The following is a 20537-nucleotide window of genomic DNA, read 5'->3' as shown; positions in this document are numbered from 1 at the left end:
ATTCTGATGATTATTATTATTATAACCAAAATTTAAAATATTTATATTGTATATGTATATTTATATTATATATGTATATAATATGTATTTAAAAAGCATAAAACAAAATTAAAAAAGTATAAAAAAGTATAAAAAATCTTATTTCAATAATTATTGTTGCTACTGTACTGACAAACAGTGTCATATTCACCTTTAACGTTGTCCCGCGCAACCAACGAGATATGAGACGAATGCGTATGGAGCGCGTATATAGAGATATTTTTCACTCATTTCCCAAAAATGCGATTTCGAAAAATGACTTTCTTTTTATATTGTTGTATTTAGCAACTTAAAATGCTATTTATGTCCGTATAAAAATTTAAAAATTTTTGAAAATTGGGGAGGTGGAGGGGCTCGAAAATATATCATTTTTCAAAAATTCGACTGAATCATTGTAAAGTAAAACACTTGTCGCCGTAAAACTTTTGTTTAAAACTTTTTTTTATATCTTTAATGGTTAAATGAAAATCAAGATAAAAATGTAATAAGTGAATATTTACTCAGGAAAAAAAACCGATTTTCTTCAAGGGATGGTTTCACCTCCTTAACGTTCGAGAACGCAGATAAAAAAAATATGTCTTTTAATTTTGTCCATATTTTAACATACTCGAAGCTCATTAAAGTCGGGAGAGGGGGACAGATGCGATCCACTCCTTGTAAGTAAAAGATCCCGCACAAAACCACGAGTCTTTAGCCATGTGTGAAATTGGCTGAAATTTTGGTATGTTATATATATTATATATGTATATATATTATATATATTATATAGTTCTTGGCTCTATTGATCAAAAGTTTCTTTAGGCACAAAGCTTAAAAATGACTGAGTTTTTTGCTACAGCCATTTGAAACGTAGTATTTTCATTATTTATGTAATGTTCCAAATCGGTTTCATATAATAAATCGAGAGATTTTAGAAAATAATATGTGATTTACCTACACATTTGAGAAAGATTTATGTGTCTATGCGTTTGCCTATGCATGTGTGTGTATTTGTGTGTGGAGGCAGAGGGCTAAATAGTATGCTATTATTTAGCTCTAAAAGCACATATCTTAAAATGTTGGAGTAATAACAAGTAATACATACTTATATTAGTATATATTGGTAATTTTCACATACTTACTCAGTCTTTCTCGCATGCACGCACGCACGCACGGTGTTATTATTTGTTGTTACCACAAGATTTTAGAATATGTGTTTTTAGAACTAAATGATAGCATACTATTTAGTCCCCTTTCGCCACACACAAATACACACACTTGCGCAGGCAAACACATGTACACATGTACACATAAACTTTTCTCAAATTTTTAGGTAAATCGCATATTATTATTTAAAATCTCTCGATTTATTATAAAAAATTAATTTGAAACATTTCAAAAATAATGATAAAATACAACGTTTCAAATGTTTCTAACAGAAAAACTAGCCATTTTTAAACTTTGTGTCTAAGGAAATTTATGATCAGTAAATAATGAACTATAACTACATACTAAAGTTTCAGTTAATTTCACAGAGAAACCCGCATAGTTTTATTTCTTCAATGATTGAATTCTTGACAATTGCAATTCTTTAACGACTTTTGTCAATTATCATTTTTTTATTGATGTCTAATAAATTAACTCGCGGGATCCTTTATTTATTTTAAATAAGTTTTAATTTATTAGACATCAACAAAAAAATTATAATTGACAAAAGTCGTTAAAGAATTGCAATTGTCAAGAATTCAATCATTGATATAAATTATATAATAGAACAATTAATACAAAATAAATGGCTAATAAGAGTCAAGTGCGGATATTAGTGCGTACCATTTTAATAACGTTCAACCCAAATACATATGTTGTTCAAATAATAATTAACGAATGTTTCGGCTCATTTTTTAAGCTATCTTCAGCGCAAATTAATATTCTTAGAAAAGTTATAAGAAAACAGCCATAAAAACAACACAAAAACAAGTATTGATGATATTAATTAATCAGTCAAATTGTGATTTCTTGGTAATACCCAACGTATATTCCCAAACAAATCATCATCCAAGGATCCAGTGCATGACTGGATGAAACTTCGTTAAGTATGTAATGGATCTGCAAAATTTTGATGATATTTAGAATATAAAACAAGTCGCGTAACAAGGACCTTAAGCAGGAAACACACCGGAACTTACCACAGAACCACATTACAATGCAGAGAAAAGTTGAGATGTCAATAATATATGAATTCAACGAAGGTTGAAATATAAAATGTTCATTAAAAGTCGTATAAATGACTATTTAGTCAAAAGACCCAAACTTTAAAACATGTACAAAAAAGTATAAAATAAAAAGAGAGAAATATAGGAGAATAAAAGTAACTGTCTGCGGCCAAGTGAAATGACAAAGCTTACAGTGGAAAACAATGTAGATAACAATAACCAAAAACAAGAAGAATAATAATGTAATATTATTAATTGTTTAGAAAAACAAAGTATGCATAATTCAACAATTCGGTATCTGTTTTTAAATTTAGATCATTTTTTTGTCTTTTTATGTGTATCATCTCAGATATTATCCGCTTATTATATGATTTTTCTGCATCCAGAATATCAATACCATCCCAATCAAATTCATGTCCCGATAACAATCTATGTTTTGTGAGTAGAAGAATAACGAGTAATGTGGTTACGATGTTCGGACACTCTAGTATTTAAGTCGACCTATATGACTAACATAAGATGCATCGTAATTTAGACAATTAATTTTGTAAACAATGTTGCTTTTTTGTAAATTTGACAAAGAATTTTTCTGTACTTTGACAATGTCCCGGAATTTATTCATATTGTAAAATGTTATCTCAGAATTTTTAAAGATATTATTAAATTTTTCTGAGATATTAGAAATATAAGGAATGGTAAACCAAACAGTTTTATCATTTTTTTTCTTTAGTCGTTGTATCATGACTCGATTCTATTTGTGTATTAGATTTTTTAATCATTTATTAATGTTATCAAAAATAAAGTTCTTCGGATAGTAACTGTCAAATAAAGTGTTGATAATGAACTTAGGTTCATTTTATGAAATTCTGGATGCGAGAGTAAAAAAATCTTGTCCACTATATTCAAGATTATGCTTCTCTTTTGAGAAATGGGGTGTTAACCCCATAGAAAGTAAGACGAGAAAGATATAATATTTTTATTACATGAGGAGATTCTCTATCCACAATTTGTCACAATATAACCCTTCGTTAATCAGAGATAATTCAACTAATGATAATTGATCGTTTCTACTGGAGTTATCCAGATAATGTTATCGCTGTTACATTGAATTCTCATGAATTCAGTAGCATTACCTCTCCTTTTTCAATTTTTTTCTTCTAATTCCCAGTGGTTTATCAATTTATCCTCGTCTCCTATTCCGAACAACATCCAATGTCCTGTTACAACTGAGAGAAAATTTCTCTTTACCTCTTGTCAACAAGAGCAGAAAAAGAACCATTTTCGAATTCATGAAATGCATAGAGAGTAATATTAAAAAACTTCCTGACTCTGCTAGAACACAAAGAAAATTAGAAATCTTTCCATTTTTATCTTAAACATGCTAAATTCTAATACTTCCATCTCTAAGAATTTACCTAAAGCTCTTAGCTATATTCTTAGTAACTTTAAATTGGTCAAAATCCTACAGGGAACATCTATTGACAACGATCTCTCTTCGATATCTTTAGATGTCATTTCTCTCTTCATCAACGTTCCTACTGATTTGGCCATACAATGCTTGTCGTAAAGATGGCACTTTATTTCTAATAATTGTGATATTTTTGAAGACAAATTTTTGGGTTTGCTGTTTCTTAGATTCTACATTTTTCTTTACCTTTGACAACGTAATTTATAAACAGAATTTCGGCATGCCGATGAGTTCTCCTCTCTCATCAATAATTGCTGACTTAGTCATGCAGGAATTGGAGGGTGGGATACTTGCGACAATCTCCTTTCGGGTATCATTTTATTTTAGATACGTTGACGACATTCTTATGCGATTCCACCTTCTGCCACCAAACAGATTTTAGATTATTTTAACGGGTTCCACCACAGACTACAATTTACAATAGAGATTGGAGGAGATAAAATCAATTTCTTAGATGTCTCTTTAATTATACAGAAATAACTTAATTATTTGTGACTGGTATCAGAAACCAACTTTTTCTGGTAGCTTCTTAAATTTTTTGTCGCAACACTCCATCTTCCAAAAGAGAGACATAATTTTATAATTGACAAGATTTACTCTCGTATCCACAATTTTAGAAAAAGAACCTTCATCAATACTTTACTTGATAATGATTTCAAAGAATTTTATTTTTCATAACATTAATAAACGATTAAAAAAAACACAACAAATACATGAATCGAATCATGATATATTGACTACAGACAAAAATGATCAACCTGTTTGGTTTACCATTCCTTATATTTCTATCTCAGAAAAATTTAATATCTTTAAAAATTCTGAGTTAAAATTTTACAATACGAATAAATTCCGGGACATTGTCAAAGTCCTTTGTCACACAAAAATCCTTTGTCAAATTCACAAAAAAGCAACATTGTTTACAAAATTAATTGTCTAATAAAATTACGATGCATCTTATATTGGTCAGATAGGACGACTATTAAATACTAGAATGTCCGAACATCGTAATCACGTTATTCGTTATTCTTCTACCTGTTCCGTAATCACGGAACATAGATTGTTATCATAAATTTGATTGGGATGGTATTGAGGTTCTGGATGCAGAAAGATCGTATAATAAGTAAATGATATCTGAGATGATACACATAAAAAGACAAAAGAACGGTTTAAATTTAAAAACAGACACCGAATTGTTGGATTATGCATTTATTTTTCTAAACAATTAATAATAATATTACATTATTATTCTTCTTGTTTTTGATTATTGTTATCTACATTGTTTTCCACTGTAAGCTTTGTCATTCCACTCCTGGCCGCTGATTTGACAGTTACTCTTATTCTTTTATATTTTTCTCTTTTTATTTTATACTTTTTTACTTACACGTTTTAAAGTTTGGACCATCTTTTGAATATATAATTATTTACATATATTATAATTATTTATTGACTTTTAATGAACATTTTATATTTCAACCTTCGTTGCATTCATATATTATTGATATCTCGACTTTTCTTTGCTCTCGGTGTGATGTGGTTTTGTGATAAGTTCCGATGTGTTTCCTGCTTAATGTCGTTGTTACGCGTCTTGTTTTATATTGTAAATTTTCATCAAAATTTCGCAGATCCTTTGCATATCCATCAAAGTTTCATCCGGTCATGCAACTGGGTTCTTGGACGATTTGTTTGAGAACATTGGATATTACCAAGGAACCACAATTTAACTGATTGATTGCCATCAATACCTGTTTTTGTGATTGTTTTCCTATAACTTTCCTAAGAACTTTAATTTGCGCTAAAAATGGCTCAAAAAATGAGCCGAAATGTTCGTTAATTGTTATTTGAACAATATGTATTTGATTATTCTTAAAATGATACGCACTAATATCCGCAGTTGATTCTTATTAGCCGTTTACTTTGTATTAATTGTTTTATCATTTAGAGAGTTTATTGATGACCAATTATTTATTTTAATTTTTGAGTTTTTTGTTTTAATTTATATAACAGAATTTATAAGAATATATAAATTACGTCTTAAACTTTTTAATCGAAATAATAATACTTACAAATAAGAAATTTTTGCAATGTTATTATATATTTTAACCATTTTTATATAGATATGCAAGATTTTGGACAACTTAGTAGCAAGACTGTTACAGAAGTACTCATGCTTGAAATGAAAATGTCTCCAGAAGCGAAAGTTTTTCTTGTAAGCGGATATCCACGAAATATGCGCGATGTAGTAGAATATGCAGAAAAAGTAAATATTCCTCATTTTTTTAATATAATTTATTTATTCATCAAATTATTGAATTGTTTTTCAATACAATTCAAAATATTACATATGTAATATTCTAAATAATAAATTATCAATCTAAAGAGCGATGTATATAAAATTTTTGTAGATAAAAATCGTTAATGGTGTCATTCTTGTATCGTGGAGACAAGAAGTGCTGGAGAGACAAATTGATTTCGGCGCGCAACTTGGCCATGTTATTATTGGATTAGCTAGAATGGAGTTGCATAACTTTTACAGGAACGTTATGCCAGTTGCAGAATATTTTGATCAAAGCGGTATGTTACTTGAGGTAAGTAAATTTGCTATCAGGTCCAAGTTAAAATTTTAATGTTACTGATATTCAATGCACAATGAAAAACTACGATTGTTACCTGTGTTATGTTCTGAATGTCCGTTTTTGGATTAATATATTTAAGTACTCTTGAATTGGACTGTGATTTGTGATTTAATCAACCTCAAATAGATAACGAATTTTATAAATTTTGTATGCGGCTCTTTTCTATTAATTCGATTGTAATTTGGATAATTTATTTCAAAATCAATTTTATTCAATTTATATTTAGGAATTTGTTTGATTACTTTAATTTTAAGTTGTCTTTCCAATTCTTTAAATTTTAGGAATAATGGGAAGAGATCTTTATTCGAAATTATCGTTTAATTTAATTGAAATCTCAATCTTTTTATTTGAATTCTGCGCCTCCCTCTTTTGGGCATAAATGCTTTTGGAAATTAATTATTTATTATTAAAACTCTAAATTCAAATGATTTAGTTACAACATCATTGGCTGCAACTAACTGGTACGCTACGCTTTTGTCAACGATCGAATTTGGATTTAGAATTATTTTCTTGATTTCAGTTAAGAGATATTTAAGAAAGAAGAATAAGATTTCAATTTTACTATTTGTTCGAATTTAAAATTACCTTTATTAAGTTAAAGAGGATTTTAAATTAGATAGATTTAAATTCTCCTAAGAGAATTATTACAAACAGCAATTTGTTATAAATTTAAAAATTCAACCCTAAGGTTTTTACTTATAACAAGGATAATGACAATAATTACGCCAGACTTATGACCGTGACTGAAATATTCTTTGACTTTAACAATAACTGCGCCCCAAACAAAACGAGAATAAAACTCTAATTGAAACTGGAATTAAAGCGCTTTCTCCGCATTCATATTTATAGATAGAAATAATGTGAACCCCTCGCTTGAGCTTCTCATTTCCTATTTCCGAATACGAACGCATAATTAAGAGGGGAAAGATTCTTTCTCAGAGGTGTCATCCGAATCTCCGTTGACAACAGGCGTAATCTGCTACCAATAAGAATTCAATCAATACATCAATAAATCAATATTTTTATCATACAGCACGCATTCTTTCATTTAAAGTTATAAGATAATCGTGACACTTTCCCCCCTTAAGTCATAGTACCGTATGAATAATACTAGTTAATCCTGGTACAAAATTTTCTTATTTCTATATTAATAACGCAAAAATTAACTATTTATTATTATTATATATATTTATTATTATTATTATTTTATATATTTTATTATTTTTATTATTATTATTATTATTTATTGTTCTTTTTTTATTTTTAAATGAACATATATTTATAAGATATATTAATTATACTAATAATTTTTATTATGTTAATAAATGCGAAATATACAAAACATGCGAAATATGTTCCACTTTTTCCTTTTTTTTTCTTTTTTTTGTTAGTTTTGTTTTATTTATTTATTTATTTATTTTTTGCTATGAGAAGGTAGTTATTTTTATTTCAATCAAAGTTTTTTCCAGCTCCAAGTTTGTTCCATATGTTCTAGTGATTATAATTTCTTCCGTAAGAATTTGCTCTTGAGTGTTATCTTAATTTATCGATAATATTATTATATTATTGATAACATGTTTTGTTTATGTTTTGACCAATCGATATAGGATTCGCCTTTCGTGCGGTCCTTCGGTCCTTTTCTTCTTACTATTACAATCGCGGGTACAAGATTTGAGCTTCATTGTGGATAAAAGTTTGACTTGAATTTTCATTTTCTATTTCAATTTGTGTTTGTTGCAGGTATTTGTGTTATTTCTTGTTGTACATTCATTTGTCGATTTCCTTCTTCTAGTCTTCTTTCTTCTGATTTTCTTTCTTCTTGTAGTTTTCGTTTGGCCAGATGTAATAATAAATTTGTAACTGAATCCCAAAGCACTCCGATGAGATATACTGACCAATCATAAATTGTGTGAAGTGCATAACCATGAATTAATGTGTCTTATTAACTTCATTGTTCTTATGCAGAAATATAATCCAATCAGTCCTGCACTTGCATTGCCGATACATAAAAATGTTCTCCAAATTTTCTTCCATGCAGATTCAGTAATTTTATGTAAAGAATTTTCGTCGAGAAGATGAGAGAGTAATTCCTTGAGATAAGGTTCTCCTATTACGCCACGAGCCATTGTGTTTAAAATTCTATTCTTCTCCGCTAAAAACATGATATGTAAATCTCATAAATTTTCGAGTTTGCTGTTTGTATATATGCCGCTTGCTGCCAATGATCGAGGGTCGTTGTATTGCCAAATTGGTTTTATCATCGGTATCAGTTTTAATGGAGATTTGCTGTATTCCAGAATTGGTGTAATTTTGTACCATCCGTCGTTTAAATAATACATTGGAATTATTCTGCTACAAATGATTTGTATTCCGATTTTGAAAAGAATATAGGTTCGTGATGTTAAAAAGTATGTTTCATTTCCTTTTAATACTGGTAATTGTTGATAACATTCCTTCGTATGATGAATTTTAACTTCGACTGAAGTACATTTGATTATGTGAACGACTTTTCCTGATATTACCGCCATATATCCAAGTCCTTTCATAATTTGATAAGCAAAATCGTCAAGTGTGTGACTATGCTGAGTGCATTTTTCATATTTTGTTGCTCCAAATTGCAGCGTTGTTTAAGAACAAACAAATTTTGAATTTACATAGGTAAAAATATTTAAATTTTCAACTAATAATTTTCGTTTATGAATAAAAGTTTCTTTATTTTTAATTTCAAGAATTAATAATTTTGAATGTTCTGTTTTTATTAAAGTATATCCGTAAAGAAACTCTTCTCCAGTTTGAATAAGTGCAAAAGTTATATCTTGAGTTGACAAGGAATAAATTATTTGTAATTTTTCATTTATGTTACTAATCATTTTGTTTGCTTTTCTTTCATATAATACATAATAATTAATAATCATAATAATTAAATTTACAAACATTTGCCAGTATTGTTTCCCAAAAAATAAATCTACTCTCAATATCTATACAATTTCCATCTGAATATTGACAAATTGTTCCTGTTTTTAAATGAATTTGATTTGTTTCAATATTTATTGTAGCCTGATATGAAAACAAATATAGTCATTATTCCTTGTACAACTACATCTAGCCAAGTTCCATAAGGATCTGAATATTGTATTCCTAAACATTTGATTTATTGATTATTACAGATCCAGCAAAAATAATTGGTCGCAAAGTTGTAATTTACTTTTAATCCGTTAATTATGTTATTTACGTTTACAGTTAATGCATATTTTCGGTTTTATGCATATTTTTACATTGGTTAAATGTTGTGTCGATTATATATTCTGCTTGCGCATTTTGTACAGTTGATATATGTGAATACATGCAATAATAAATTGCTCACAAAATTGAGACTTTACATTGTATAATATTAATAGATTCAAGTTTTGACAATTGTAATAATTGAATTTTAGTTTCTTGTGTGATTCGATTAACGGTATATTACATTCTTCTATATCCAATAAAGACAATGTTGTGACGGGTTGGACGTTCCTCAATCAAAGCCGATAATTCCATAGCTTTCTCCTATCAAGATATGGATGAGAATTAAGAGAAAGATTTCCACTTTTATCTGTTTAAAAAGAAATATTATTATGAGTGAAATTGAAGTTGTTGCGTGGTACAAGTTCAATTTCTTTACATTGTCATTTTTTGGTTTTTCGAATTTTGTTAGAATAAATAATCTTTTGTTTTCCTCTAAAAAGAATTTTGATATTTCCATTTGGTAAAATATTTGTAATTATATGTGGTCCGAAATATGGATCATCTAATTCTTCTTTTCTAGATTTACACAAAAGAAAAACTTGATCATTTTAATTTGAAACTCCATTAATTTTTTAATCATAATAACGTTTAGATTTAATTTTTGAAGCTATTAAACATTCTCGAGCCACTTCTTGTAAATTATGAATGTTTATCATTAATTTACATAAATAATCATCATATGTTTTTGCTTTTTCTGTATCATTAATTATTTCGCTGGACGGTTGTCTGGCCATTTTATCAAACATCAACTCATATGGAGTATATCCAGTTAATTCATGTGTACTTGTATTATAACAAAAAGTTGCATTCTAATAATTCATCCCATTCAGTAAATTTATTAACATATTGTTTTAAATATTCAATATATTCAATATATTCAATTAATACTAAATGAGATTGTTTTAAAGCTCCATTAGCTTGTGAATAAAAGGATGTTGTTTTAAATTGTTTAATTCGAAATTGTTTTATAAATCTTTTCATTAGGTTACTCATAAAATTTGTTCCTTGGTCTGTTAATATAGCCTTAGAGGCTCCAAAAATATAAAAAATATAAATAAAATATTTTAATAATGAGTCGGCGACTTTTACAGCAGTTATTGATTTTAAAGGTATTGTTAAGGAAAATTTAACTAAATGATCTTGGATTGTTAGGATATAGGAATTTCCTTTAGATGTTTCTGATAAAGGTCCAACTATGTCCATTGATACTGTTGCGGCCGTGCGGTATTCCGTTCGGCGCTGCTAAGAAATAATCAATATCAATCGATAAGAGTTCGAATAGAGGATCGGCCCTTGGCAACGCGTCGTTCTCCGACTGTTTTTCAGATTTGACGGCCGGATTCTGCGGTGGCCGGACGCGTTTCTGTCCGTTGGTTTAATAAAGAGCGAGTCTTTCTTAAAACAGTGTTCTTCTTTTCCGAGAGCGCTCCGCCGAGTATCGCGATCACGGGAAGTAACGCCGCGAACGCGACAATTTTGGGGGCTCGTCCGGGATCGAATTTTTCGATTCGTGTGTGTGTGTGTGTGAGAGAGATAATGGCGGAGCGACAAACAGAAGAGACGGGGACTGGACAGGAAGAGGCGAAAAGTCGGAGAGTGATCTCTGCGAGGAAAAGGGCCTGCACTCGAGCGGAAGGACCGGAGGCGTCTCCGAATTTGGAGGAGATTCTTCGCTTAACGCTGGAGGAGCTTCGCTCTCTGAGGGAGGAGCGCGCTCGTCGAGAGACAGAAACATTTTCAATGCCCGGTCCGCAGGAAGAGATTTCGCAACGTCCGATATCAGGCCAGTCATTTCCTTTTTCAAATTTTAATTCCGACTTGAAACTTAAGCCCGATATTTATGATGGTAGTGTTCCGTTGCGCGAATATCTTACGCAATTTAATTTAATTGCGCGGGCGAATAATTTGGGAAACGCGGAAAAGGCTGTCGTATTAGTGTCATGTCTCCGAGGAAAAGCGCGTGCGATTTTGGAAGGGGGCACGGATTTTGAGAACTCTCAATTTGAAAATTTAGTCGCGCGTTTAGAACTACGTTTTGGAGAAAATTTATCCTCGCAAAATTATTATTATCAATTTACGAATCGAAAACAGAGATTCGGAGAAGATTTAGCTGCATTAGGCTCGGATATCGAGCGTTTATCTCGATTAGCTTATCCTGAATGTTCTCCTGGAGTTCGTGACAAAATTGCTTGTTCTCAGTTTGTACTTGCATTGTCTGATGTGAATGTTAAACAGACATTGCAGCTAGAAGGGTTAACGTCTTTGAGGGCTGCGGTAGAAAGAGCTTTGGCTATTAAAATTATTAGGGAGAATTGTTTAAAAGAGCGGAGAAATTTTAATTTTAAGGAGGTTAAAGATTGCTCGAATTATAAGAGCAATCCTGATTTGAATGGGTTCAAAGTAGAATCTCGTGGAACGAGGGGATTAAATTTTATGAAAAAGAAGAATTTTAAAATTCAAAAGAAACAGGAATGTTGGCAGTGCGGAAAACAAGGGCACTTCCGTTCCGAGTGTCCATCACTTTCTATTTCACAGCAGGGAAAATAGGTTTTGTCGAACTTACAGGGGCGGGCTCGACAAATGGAAGAAATGCCCCGGGTGTTTGTAGGCGTTTTGAGAGAGGGTGTGAAAAATCAAGAAATTTTGTTTTTTAAGGCTCTCTTAATGGGAAAGATTGTTTTTTTAAATTGGATACGGGCTCCGATGTGACCTTAGTGAGTAGTAAATTTATAGGGAGAAAAGGGAAGCGTTTTTCAGCTAAGGAAGAAAATTTGAGATATCCTACGGGGGAAAGAGTCCCGATTAGTTTTAAAATATTTGCTAAGATAAAGTTAGGGAGATTTGATTTAGAGTTACCGATTTTCGTTGCCGATATTGGAGAGGATTGTATTTTGGGCGCGGATTTCTTTTCACGAATAGGGATGCAAACTGTTATAGAATCTTTTCTCCGTAGAGGTCATAGGGAAGATTTTTGTCGTCGAATTAAGCAAGAGGACGAAGCTGTGCCCGCGGAGTTGGAAGAATTCTTTAATAATAATTCCCGAGAGTTGGAGGAAGATCAGAGATTAGTTTTCGCTACATTGTTGCGAGAATTTCGTGACGTGTTTTCGGAGCAAGCTGTTGCAGGAAAGTGTGAAGTTCTTCAACATAAAATTGAATTAATGGATTCTTGTCCTATCAAACAGGCTCCTAGGAGAATTCCAATTCATATGCGTTCAGAAGTTGAAAAAATTATGGAGGACATGAAAGAACAAGGGGTAATTGAAGAATCTTCAAGCCCTTGGGTTTCTCCAGCAGTTTTGGTAAAGAAGAAAGATGGATCTCTTAGATTTTGCATTGATTTTCGGAAATTGAATGCGGTTACGAAAAAAGATTCTTATCCGCTACCAAGGGTTGACGATCTTCTTGATCAGTTATCGGGAAATGCCTGGTTTTTTACTCTAGATTTGAAGAGTGGTTATTGGCAACTGAAAATTCGTCCCGAAGATAGGGAAAAGACTGCTTTTTCTGTGGGGAATGGACTTTGGCAATTTGTTGCGATGCCTTTTGGTCTGTGTAATGCCCCAGCTACCTTTGAACGTCTTATGGAACGGGTGTTACGGGGTTTACTTTCGAAAATTTGCCTGGTTTATTTAGATGATGTGATAGTTTTTGGCAAAACCTTTGAGAAAATGAAAGAGAATTTAAGAGAGGTTCTTCTGAGATTTCGTGCTGCGAAACTTAGTGTTAACCCAAAGAAATGTGATTTATTTAAGAGACAGGTAAAATATTTGGGTCATATTGTTTCTTCTGCCGGGATCACTACGGATCCTGAGAAGACTGAAGCGGTCACTGAGTGGCCAGTTCCTCAGAATAAGAAACAGGTCCGGAGTTTTCTTGGATTTTGCTCTTATTATCGGAAGTTTGTTAAAGGATTTTCTTCAATTGCGAAGCCTCTATTTAAATTAACTGAGAATTTGACTAAATTTGAATGGACTGAGCAATGTCAAGAAGCATTTTTGAGGTTAAAACAGGCATTAACGTCTGCACCTCTTCTTTCCTTTCCGAAGGGGGAAGGAAAGATGATTTTGGATACGGATGCTTCAGGTTTTGGAATAGGGGCGGTACTTTCACAAGTTCAGGACGGCTGTGAGAGGGTCATTGCTTATTATAGTCGAGTTTTGAACAAACCTGAGCGGAATTATTGCACAACAAGAAGAGAGTTATTAGCTTTGGTAGATTCGATGAAACATTTTCATCATTATTTGTACGGAAAGAGTTTCTCTATTCGAACTGATCATGCTTCTTTGAGATGGTTGATGTCCTTCAAAGACTTGGAGGGACAATTGGCTCGCTGGATGGAAAGGTTACAACAATACAATTTTGATGTTGCTCATCGAAAGGGGATTATACACGGTAATGCCGATGGTCTTTCGAGACGCCCTTGTGTAGAAGAAAAATGTAGATTCTGTTCTAAAGTGGAAGTTCAGAGAGGGCTTTTGGAGGATAAAGTAGTTGCTCGTATTGTTTTGCGTGAGGATTCTTCTGAGGATTGGCGAAGGGCTCAAATAGAGGATCAGGAACTGGCAATGTTTTTACTTGCGAAAGAAAATGATTTGCGACCTTCTTGGGAGGAAGTTTCTTCGAAAGGATTGTCAGCCAAGATCTATTGGCATCAATGGCATGCCTTGGAAGTCCAAAATGGGATTTTGCATAAGAGATGGGAGGCTCCTAATTTGAAAAACAGTTTTCTTCAGTTGATGGTCCCGCGAAGCAAAGTGAAGCAGATTTTAGAAGAAGCTCATGATACTCCTTCTGGAGGGCATTTCGGGATCAATAAAACGCTGGAAAAGATCCGGAAACGTTTTTATTGGGCAACCTGTAAGAAGGATGTTGAGGAATGGTGCAAAACCTGTAAGATTTGTATTGCGAAGAGGGGTGCTGCAGATAAGGGGAAATCTCCTTTGCAGATCTTTAATTCGGGAGCTCCTTTTGAGAGGATTCAGATGGATATTTTAGGCCCGTTACCTGTTTCTTCTTCAGGCAACAAGTATCTCCTAGTTGTTGTTGATTGTTTCACTAAATGGGTAGAAGCTTTTCCTTTGAAAAATATGAGAGCTACTACGGTAGCAGAAATTTTTGTTAATCAGGTTGTTTCTAGATATGGGGTCCCGTTGGAACTTCATACTGATCAGGGAAGGAATTTTGAATCACAGCTCTTTCAAGAATTGATGAGAATTTTGGGAATTAGGAAAACGAGGACGACCGCTCTTCATCCTCAGTCTGATGGTCAAGTTGAAAGACAACATCAGACGATTTTACAGTATTTGTCAAAGTTTATTGAAGAGAATCAAAAGGATTGGGATCGTTGGATTCCCATGTTTCTTCTTGCCTATAGGACCTCTAAACATGAGGCTACAGGCGTAACTCCTTCAGAATTATTTTGCGGAAGAGATCTTACCTTGCCGATGGATTTGCTAAGAGGTACTCCTCCCAGTTATGGTTTTTCCGAGTCAGCGGAGGAGTACGTTCGAAATTTGCGGCAGAAGCTGGATGAAATTCATCAGAGAGTAAGAGAGAGATTAGAATCAAGGTCTTTGAAGATCAAGTGCCGCTATGATCGAAAGGCTAGGCATCCCGTTTTTGAGGAAGGACAGAAGGTTTGGTTATTTAATCCTCATCGTAAGAAGGGTAGGTCTCCCAAACTACAGAACGATTGGGAGGGGCCTTTTGAGATAATTAAGAAAATTAGTGATGTAGTTTTCTGTATTTCTCGTTCAGGTGGTCGGAAAAGCAAGGTTGTGCATGCTGACAGGTTAGCTCCGTATAGGGAAAGGGAAGAATTTTAAGTAGAGATTTTCGGGGCCCGGTTTTCCAATTTCGACATTACTTTTATTTCTTGTTAATTGTTTTGAGTTACTGTGTTCTGTTTTATTTTTCTTTAAGCTTCCTTCCGTCGTGAGAAGCGTCGTGGGGAGATCCTCGAGCCTGACCACCAAGCAAGATCTTCAGGCTCGTGCTTCAAACTGAAAAGAAGTCTGCCTCGCCCCCGGTTTTCCGAGTCGTGGTTTTTCCGGGGGATGATGGGCGAATGCCGAGGCAGGGGCTTAGTGTGTCTTTTAGAAAGACGAAAGGGTCCACGACGATTACCCCCACTTTGCCCGAAAAATAGAAGAGAGAAGTGCGCAAAGCTCAAGACGAAGAGTCAAGAGTGAAACGCGCGAGAATTTCAAGAACAAGATTCTTCTGAAGAGTAGAGAAGACTGGGATTGGAAGTAGCGGCGCCCGGTAACCTGAGGCAGCAGCCCAGGGTAGGGCAGGAAGTCGCCAGGAGCCCAGAAGTCTTTTCCTAAGAAGAAGTTCTTGAAAGAGGAAGAATTGTCGGGACGACAATTTTATGAAGAGGGGGGCAGTGTTGCGGCCGTGCGGTATTCCGTTCGGCGCTGCTAAGAAATAATCAATATCAATCGATAAGAGTTCGAATAGAGGATCGGCCCTTGGCAACGCGTCGTTCTCCGACTGTTTTTCAGATTTGACGGCCGGATTCTGCGGTGGCCGGACGCGTTTCTGTACCGTTGGTTTAATAAAGAGCGAGTCTTTCTTAAAACAGTGTTCTTCTTTTCCGAGAGCGCTCCGCCGAGTATCGCGATCACGGGAAGTAACGCCGCGAACGCGACAATACTTTTTCAAATGAAGAAAAAGGTGTATCAGTTATTAACATACGTTGTTTGGTCTTAACTCAAACTAACTTTTTTATTTGATATTGCAAGCATTGATTTATATAATTTCGAATTTCAATTTTTTAATTATCCCAATAAAATTTTTGTCTAATTCAATTATATGTTTTAGCTACTCCTTTATGTTCTCCAATTTTTGATGAATAAGCTTCTTCTATTATATCTTTTCGATTTTCAACTTCCGGAATTCTAGACCGCGACAAATTATTAATTTAATCGAAATTTCAATAATAGATTTTTGAATTCGATTTAAGATTTCTTCCCATTTTATATTATCAATTTCTTGTGTTTTTGCAATATTAGGTGTACAAAAAAATTCTGAGCTTTAGATTTCATACAACCGAAATAACAATTTAAATTTTATATATCTTCCCGCCCTTTTGCGGTTTTAAAGACATTTGGCCTTCTAAAATGCCATACAATTTGGCGTTTGATGCACATAACCACAAAAATCAGTAGTGTTCACGATGGCAATAACAAAAGAGCATATTCGATTTTCCATCCATTTCGCGTTTCATCTGGAAAAAAATGCTGCTGAAGCCACTGCAATGATTTGTGCTGCATATGAACAGAACGCTGTAAATCATACTACATGTAAAAGGTGGTATCAAAAATTTCGCCAAGGAGATTTCAGTCTTGAAGATGAACCGTGTGCTGGACGCCCTCAAAAGATTGAAACGGACGAATTGCAAACACTGCTGGATATAAACTATGCGCAAACTGAAAAGGAGCTTGCAGAACAGCTTGGCGTTACGCAGCAAATCATTTCCGTACGTTTACATACGATGGGAAAGGTTCAGAAGGAAGGCAGATGGGTTCCGCATGAATTGTCCGAAGACAACAAAAATCGTCGGCGTGACACTGCACTCACTTTGCTTTCAAAGTTCCGGAAAAAAGATTTTCTGCACAAAATCATTACAGGCGATGAAAAGTGGATTCTTTATGATAACCCTAAACGTAGAAAATCATGGGTTGACCCTGGTCAATCTTCGACATCGACGCCAAAGCCCAATATCCACGCCAAGAAGGTTTTGCTCTGTATCTAGTGGGATTGGAAAGGTGTGTTGTATTACGAGTTGTTACAACCGGGTGAAACAATCACGGCAGACCGCTACCAACAATTGACCAATTTGAGCGATGTATTAGAAGAAAAGAGGTCATTTACTTGCCAAGGACGTCGTAAAGTGAGTGAAGTTTTGCTTCATGACAATGCTCGACCACATGTTGCGAAAGCGACTCAGGACCATATCTTTGCGTTAGGCTGGGAACTTCTCCCGCACGCGGCGTATAGCCCAGACATGGCGCCTTCCGGTTACTACCTATTCCGGTCGCTGCAGCATCATTTGGCTGATACACATTTCGTGAGATTTAAAGAGATACGAGAATGCATTGATGACTTTATCGCTTCGAAGCCGGTGAGCTTCTATCGTCAAAAAATTCGCAAGCTACCCGAAAGATGGCAAAAGGTCGTTGATGCAAACGGGGAATATTTCGCTGATTAATATTTTTTTGTTTGTTTTTGAATAAAGATTGAATTTTACAAAAAAAGCTCAGAACTTTTTTGTACACCTAATATTTAAAATTTTAATTGAATTTTCTTTAATTGCTTTTCGTAATTTACTAGTTAAACAATGTAATGTTTCCTTGGTTATTTTTTCATTAATATTATTTTTGCAAATAAAAATTAAATTAATTTTATTTCTTTTCTTTACTATTTCGATATTTCCTAATTTTCCTTCTTTAATTTTAGAAATTAAATTTCTACTTTGTAATGTTTTTGATTCGTCATCACAAGGTTTACCGTTTGCAGTTAAAATGTATAAATAATTTCCTTTTTGCATAAAAATTTTGTCACGACTGTTTATTATACTTTGCTTTTGTCCGCGTGTCATTATCTGTCTTTCAGTTGTATCATTTATTTCGTCAAAAGTCATTTCATTGTAAGTTTCTATATCTTGTTCATTGTCTATATCTTGTTCATTGTCATTGTCTTCGTCTTCATCAAAATTTTTTCATTGTCTTCTTCAACGTAGTCAATAAAAATTTGGTCAATCCTTGGATAATTTTTATTTTTCTTCATTTTTACTTTCTGGCATTAAATTTTCTTGAATTTCTTGATTAATTTCATTATTATTTCCTGTTAAATTATCAAGTATCTGTAAAAGATTTGGTGGTACTTTTATCTGTAAATTTGAATTATTATAATTTTATAAATTTGGTTCATCATAACTTCCTGCATCTTCATAATTTGAAATTTCTGAATCTAGTGTTGAGTTTTGTTGTATATTATTTTCTGTGTTGTTATTAAATAAGCTTTCTGTATCATCAGTTTCGTTTGTTTGATTGAGTGAGTTATGTTGTAGCCAGACCTACAACCAATAATAAAAGTAGTCCGCATGGCAACAAAATTAGGCCGCATGAATTTCGAAAAGTCTTTCGAAAGACGACACAAATGTGTGACCGCCGAAATTGCGACCAGTCTTTCGAAAGACCGCAGAAATGCATCACGCGAGAACATTGCAAAAGGCCTATCAGCAAATTCCTAAATTTGATGATCAAACCGAGCGTAATATTGATCAATCAATATCACGCAACCGATCGACGCAACCGATCGGAATGCTGATCGATCAGACTATATAACCGGTTACACAAGGCGGAGTCGGGAGAGTCAAGAATAACGTGTCGTTCGGAATCATTATTGTAAACATCGCGCAAGATATTGCAAAAGCGCGGCGAAGTTCACGCGAGCCATACTATCAGCATCTCAGGTGACATACTCGGTCGTCGGCCGCCAGAGTAACGCGATACGCGCCGAGCCGCCCGCCGATGTTTAACCGTGTGTAAAATAATAAACTAAGAAATACTAATCTCAAGAATTTGTGCATTTATTAAATAAATCAATTAAAATAAAGAAAGTGTATTAGTGTATTCAAGAAGAAGAGCCCTACATTCTTTTGATCCTGCTCGGAGTCCCAACTCCTCAGGCTTAACGAACCCGACTATCCCTAATATTATCGTTGTAGCCCATCCGGAGTACAACAGTTATTATGTATTTCTGCCTGAAATGTATATTTATAAAATAAAGATTCATTTAATTCTTTTTTTAATAAATGGCACGCTTTCTCCTTCTGCCTTTTCTGTATTACGCGTTTGCATTTCTAAAACTAATGGCTCTGGTTCCTTCATCATTGTTCCTCTTCTTAATGAAGATGGTGAAGTTTTTGGATTTGCGTTTCTGTATCTTGTTTCCTCATTCTCTGGACACTCTTCTATTTTATCGGTTGAAGTTGTATTGGATATATAGGATATTTGTCGTAGGGTTTCTAGATAAAGCATCAGCATTAGCATTAATTTTTCCCTTAATTTTTCGTTTATATATTATTTCATAATCATATTCAATTTTATTCCAATTTTATTCCATCTTGCTAAACGAGAAGTTGGATCTTTCAATTTATGAAGCCAAGTTAATGATCAATAATTAAGAAAAATTTTTTACCATAAATATAAGGTCAAAAATGTTGAGCATATACAATTGCTAATAATTCTTTTTCTATAGTCGAATAATTTTTCTCTGCTTTATTTAATACTCGTGAAATGTAATTAATCGGTTGATCTTTTTCAATCTGTCTTTGAAATTGCACTTATTGCTGTTCCAGAAACGTCAGTAGTTAAAAGAAAAGGTTTTATAAAATTAGGATACTGTAATATTCTTCACATAATGCATTTCTTAACGTATTAAAACATTCTTGTTCTTTATTTCCCCATTTAAACTCTATCTTTTTTTAGTAAATTAATTAACAGTTTAGCTACTTTTGAAAATCCCTTAATAAATCTTCGATAATATCCAGCTAATCTAAGAAATTGTTTTATTTTTTGCATTTTTAGGAATTGAAAAATTTTTAACTGCTTCAACCTTTTTAGGATCAGGTCGGACTCCGTTTTCTGCAATTATATGTCCTAAATAAGTTAGTTCCCTTCTTAAAAATTCACATGTCTGATTGTAATTTTAAATTTGCTTCTCTTAATCGTGAAATTAATTTTTCAAATTTAATTGCGTATTCTGTTAACGAACTAGCATATAATACTATGTCATCTAAGTATACAAAAATTTCGCTTCCTTGCATTTCCGTCAAAACTAAATCCATTAATCTTTGAAATGTAGGGGCATTTTTAAGTCCAAAGGGCATTCTATCAAATTCATAAT

The 20537-nt window shown here is 33.2% G+C and overlaps 2 protein-coding genes and 1 pseudogene across 18 annotated transcripts in view; 2 read left to right on the top strand and 1 right to left on the bottom strand.

Annotated features, from left to right (window-relative positions):
• The window catches only part of LOC105427286 (adenylate kinase isoenzyme 5), a 308338-nt gene that overhangs the window by 106978 nt on the left and 180823 nt on the right, over positions 1–20537 (top strand). For all 17 annotated transcript variants that reach the window (XM_089080917.1, XM_089080915.1, XM_089080914.1 and 14 more), the window contains 2 exons: positions 5814–5956; positions 6102–6284. In XM_089080917.1, coding sequence (XP_088937043.1) covers positions 5814–5956; positions 6102–6284 — 326 coding nt within the window. The remainder of the gene's footprint in view (positions 1–5813; positions 5957–6101; positions 6285–20537) is intronic.
• Positions 7725–10792, bottom strand: LOC148935615 (uncharacterized; annotated as a pseudogene).
• Positions 11005–12392, top strand: LOC148935614 (uncharacterized). The gene has a single exon (XM_089080918.1). It carries the CDS (start codon positions 11154–11156, stop codon positions 12162–12164), a length of 1011 nt encoding a protein of 336 aa, XP_088937044.1. The 5' UTR covers positions 11005–11153; the 3' UTR covers positions 12165–12392.

Source organism: Pogonomyrmex barbatus, unplaced genomic scaffold, assembly GCF_055798465.1.
Source record: "Pogonomyrmex barbatus isolate J1 unplaced genomic scaffold, ASM5579846v1 scaffold4, whole genome shotgun sequence".
Lineage (NCBI taxonomy): Eukaryota > Metazoa > Arthropoda > Insecta > Hymenoptera > Formicidae > Pogonomyrmex > Pogonomyrmex barbatus.
Note: the sequence above shows the minus strand (reverse complement) of the source record. Positions and strands in the feature narration are given on the sequence as shown.

Excerpts from the sequence above, each read along its gene's own strand:
- LOC148935614 (XM_089080918.1), top strand. The coding sequence starts at position 11,154 with ATGGCGGAGCGACAAACAGAAGAGACGGGGACTGGACAGGAAGAGGCG.